Raw genomic sequence first — 4,697 nt, 5'->3', positions numbered from 1 at the left:
TCACTGAATAGATCTACTAACTTATACATTATTATTGGCCAATCATGAATTATGACTTTGTGTATATTGTTATTGGAAAGGAACACTCAGATGACAATCACTCAGCTCATACTCCAGTATAATCAGAATCACTCATCATTGATTCACTATAGCTATATACCGGTATATTGTTTTCATCTGAAAAGCATGTTATCATAATAGTATTGTCAGAGGCAAAAATGAGACTAGATTTGTCTTCTTTCACTGTCTTACTCTTGTTGATCCTGTCAATAGATGGAGCTGGTAATAATGTGTGATGAATGTACTTCATTGTTTCTTCTAGTTCTAACAGTTGCTCCTGCCCCTGTTACTGTTCCTATTTATGAGACAGCAAGTTTTACTTGTGAAGGAACTGGCAATGAACTGAATTGGATTGTTGGGACTGCTCCACTGACAGAATCAGTTAAACTTCATCAAAGCTCTATAATGAGTTCATTAGATGCAATGTAAGCAATTCCTTGCCTGAGTTTAGATAAAGCCAACCACAAGCCTCACCAGAGTACTAACAAGTGCATACTAATTAGCAAGCACTTTTCAAGTAAAATACCCAAAGAAAAGGTTAGAAAGTGGACACACCAACATCCGGGCCCGGGCATCAGTTTAGTTCCAGCTCCGCCACTGGCAAGAAACCACTATAAATAGGGTAATCATTCATAATTAATAATAAGTTAAATTTTTATCTGTATGATCTCCATCACTAAAAAATGAGTGGAGTGTTAACCATAGATATTTATATGTTAACGTAGCATAGCAGATTTTAGTGTTATCATAGATATTAGAGTAAATGAAAAAAATTCATTTACTCTAATATCTATAGTATTATTGTTGTTATTATTGGCCTCGCCCAGCTTTGCGTAGGCAAAGGACTAGGTATTTATTTTATGTATAAAATAACATTATTGTATTAATTATTAATAGGTTTTAAACAATAGGTTAGGTTTTCACCGTCGCGCTATAATTTGTATGTCCACACCATAGATAATGGTCCACACTTACATTTCTTCTATGCACGTTGTATTGGAGAAATAACAAGCCTTAGCAACCACCTGCCCACGCTCCTTTACATAGTGAGTGTGACCATAGCACATATCTATGCCATGGCAAGCAAAATGGCGGATTGCTTACGGGACAAAGTTATGAGCTTTCTAACAGCAAAAGAACAGAGAGATACTGTCTAAAAACTTCTCTAGAAGCATTTGAAGGTAGAGAGAACCTCTACAAGTCTTACTAAGTGCACAGCTATGCAAGGTGGTGAAATCAATTATAGGAATATTTTTTACTTGTTACACTGTTTACGCATTCAATAAAAACGAGACTATCAGACTAATAAAAAATGTTAACACGTGATATATAATCACGTGATCACATCTATAAAACACGCAGTTAAAATTAATTTTATTACAATTATTAGAAATTTAGAATAACAGTCAGTTTTTTGATGAACAATGATGATGGATGAAGCCGCTGGACAAAATGATGAAGAATAGTGGACTTGTATTATCTAAGGACTAGTTGCTACATGAATGTCATGACTCGTACACGTCTTTTTATCTTCTACTGGCTATTATTGCTATCAATAGCCCAATCGGCTGGTAGGCAGATACGTACTAAAATTAAATTTATTGAGTGTCAGGCGGGGTCAGGCTGGCCGCGAGACTAGGTCAGGCCGGCCTGCTGAATTGAATGCCGATATAATATGATCTGTCAGATGACCTATCCTGTAAGGGCAGTACTTCAATGTTTTTTGTGTGTGGTACGCCCAAAAATACAAAAACCCAGGAAATAAAATGCCAAGAAAAGAAACTGCAACATACTATTCAAAACAATCTTAGAACATATTTAGTTTTGCTTTTTCTATAGTCATTACAGTACCTCCAGTATCAGTTACAGCTCCTATTTATACAACAGCAACATTTACTTGTCAAGGGACTGGTGATCTATTTGCATGGATTGTGCATGATAGCTCTCTTAATGAAACTGTCAAACAACAAAGAAACATAACAGTTACTAATATTGGTTCTCCTGGTAACTTATCATCAGTACTTACTATTGTTGGTTTACCTGATAATGATGGGATTGGGATTGTTTGTCAGATACTGTCATATTCACCTTTTGGTCAAGTATTCTCTGGTGCCACGCTAGCAATAAGAGGTTAGTTTATACATTACCGTATAGTGCTTTAATTTCAAGGAGCAAAAATTTCACTGTTTTCATGGGTTAGCATGCAACCTTGAAATTAAAGATGCGCTAAATATTCAATTTCTTATAATTTAAAGAATGTAAAACATATTGGGCTCCGCCCCTAGCCACGCAATCATCATAAAGATTAGATTACTTAACTTTAATAGTAGTTAGACGAATGGTTGGTTCGTACAGACACTTCATCACAGTGAGCTTCACCCAATTAATTAATTATTATAATTATTAGGAATATCACCAGTTGAAGACATACAATGGTCTAATGATAATCAGTTATTGTCATGGTCTCCTCCTTCTTTCTATTCTGATGATATTCAAAATGCTATTACTATGTATAATATACTAGTGAATGGCACTAGTTATATCAATACAACTAATACTAGAGTATTCTTGAATACTACTGAATTGAATGTATCTTGTACTAATTTTACTGCCAATATTACTGCATCTATTGTACAATATGCAGCAATAACAGGGGCATTTATTATCAATAATCCAAGTAAGTATTAATTAAGTTATCCACATTTAGTTTTGTTTGATTAGATTACAATATTTCTTTTACAAATGGAAGTCGTTCAGTGAATTACATGTATAACGAAACAAATGGTACTTTTAGTGTGAATGTCACCAGTCTGGTAAGTGTGATGCTCATAATTATACTGATTATAATAGTATTTATGATCAGATAAGTCGTTCGCAGTCTTGTAACTGTACAATAACTGGTTATGTTAAGCCTGATGAAGGAAATGCAGAGTTTCAAGAGACAACTGAGAACTTTACCATAGACAGAAAAGAAGAAACATTTTCGTATGATGTGACTGGATTAAAACCATGTCAAAGATATATGGCTGTTGTTCATGTACATCATTTTTCTATTGGTGCAAACTTTATTGCAGAAGAAGAAACCCTTAATTTTTGTGAGTTTGTTTTTGTATTGCTTATTAATATTTTTTCTTCTCACTTTTAGCTATATACAATGTAGGTGATCTACTAGTATCTGCTGAAGGAAATGGATCAGTTAGTGTACAATGTGTATATGAAGAATCATCAACTGCTGATGGATGTCATGTGATATTTACACACACTGTTAGCAGAAGGAATGAATCTCTTACCATAAATGGATCTGATAGCACAATGATTTCTTTATCAGCCAGTGGGGTTTATACTGTGTCAGTGTACAATGTCATTGATGGGTACATCACTCCATGGACTTGTGTACAACCTAAACAGGTTAACGTCACTATCGCTCCTACTTCTTTTCCCTCCATCAGTATGTAAATCAATAGAAATATATTAATTTATCATTTTTATTAACAGGTGGCACCACTGATTCTGTTAATTTTATTTATTCTACTACTACTACTACTGATATTCCTCTTCCTACTACACCCCAATCACTGTCTCCTTCTGGAACTGTTGGCAGCTCATCACCTGGTACAAATGGATGACAAACACACACACACTGTATAGATAGAGTCTAATTGAAACCATGAATTGCCCAACTAGGAGCAAACTATGAAACATTTTACACATGCAAATACCCCAACATACTAATTTTGTTTGTGTTATTTCAGGGAAAGTTGGTGATTCAATGCTTTATGTTATTTTTGGAGTGATTGGTGCTGGTTTATTGCTGATAGTAATAATGTTCATAGTGGTAACATTGATTGTGATGTGTAAGAGACAAGCTAAAAAGAAAAGGGTTATTTTGAACTCAGGTACAGCATATAGATGTTATTATGCCTATAAATATTTTATAATGTAGAAATTGCTGCCTGTCATCAACCACAAGCAGGGATAAGTCATTATCAAGAGATATCTATTGAACCAGTAGCTATTGATGTGTCAAATGATGAAAGGTCTTCAGGTCCAACAAGTGAACCAGTACAAGGTAATGGAGAGGATCCTTATCATGTTCCTGCTGATGAATTACTAACTATAAGGAATGTAAGTTACTACTGAATGATGCAATATACTTTATAATGGTCTCAATGCTGTGAACATCTTGTTCTATTGTCCATTTATAGGGACAATCTGTTCAACACAATAATTCTTGTGTCACTACTACATCTCCACAAAAGGTAATGCTATATTTGTAGTTGAAGCCATATATTACGTTGTTTACTGCCAAACGCTGCCGTCTACTAATTATGTCTAGCGTACGCTTGTTATTGAAATAGCAAGAATAATGTTTATTGTTATTTAATGATGTTATGATAACAATGTGACCTAAATGATAAGCAATCTTTGATTACAGGGGCTGAGGTACTATTATGTATAATAATAAGTATTATATTTTACTAATTGAAACGGGATTATGTAATATTATGTAACAGATGTGTGGTTGTATGTCAGCATTTTAAAATATGCAGTGCTGTCATTGTGTACTAATTTTCCTATCTCCATAATGAGATTCATGAGCTGTACTCCTCCACTATAAATTATGATATCACATTCTA

At 34.2% G+C, this 4,697-nt stretch overlaps 1 protein-coding gene across 1 annotated transcript in view; it reads left to right on the top strand.

Moving 5' to 3' along the window:
- Nucleotides 1–1,507: 1,507 nt before the first annotated feature.
- Nucleotides 1,508–4,697, top strand: part of LOC109585227 (uncharacterized) — a 6,941-nt gene continuing 3,751 nt past the window's right edge. Inside the window, exons 1-10 of the mRNA XM_020001220.1 lie at nucleotides 1,508–1,631; nucleotides 1,900–2,190; nucleotides 2,468–2,737; nucleotides 2,782–2,873; nucleotides 2,924–3,155; nucleotides 3,206–3,508; nucleotides 3,556–3,672; nucleotides 3,813–3,956; nucleotides 4,004–4,185; nucleotides 4,266–4,319. Of these exons, the coding sequence (XP_019856779.1) occupies nucleotides 1,559–1,631; nucleotides 1,900–2,190; nucleotides 2,468–2,737; nucleotides 2,782–2,873; nucleotides 2,924–3,155; nucleotides 3,206–3,508; nucleotides 3,556–3,672; nucleotides 3,813–3,956; nucleotides 4,004–4,185; nucleotides 4,266–4,319 (1,758 nt within the window). The 5' untranslated portion in view covers nucleotides 1,508–1,558. The remainder of the gene's footprint in view (nucleotides 1,632–1,899; nucleotides 2,191–2,467; nucleotides 2,738–2,781; nucleotides 2,874–2,923; nucleotides 3,156–3,205; nucleotides 3,509–3,555; nucleotides 3,673–3,812; nucleotides 3,957–4,003; nucleotides 4,186–4,265; nucleotides 4,320–4,697) is intronic.

The sequence above is a fragment of the Amphimedon queenslandica genome, unplaced genomic scaffold (assembly GCF_000090795.2).
Source record: "Amphimedon queenslandica unplaced genomic scaffold, v1.1 AMPQUscaffold_13098, whole genome shotgun sequence".
NCBI classification, from domain to species: domain Eukaryota; kingdom Metazoa; phylum Porifera; class Demospongiae; order Haplosclerida; family Niphatidae; genus Amphimedon; species Amphimedon queenslandica.
Note: the sequence above shows the minus strand (reverse complement) of the source record. Positions and strands in the feature narration are given on the sequence as shown.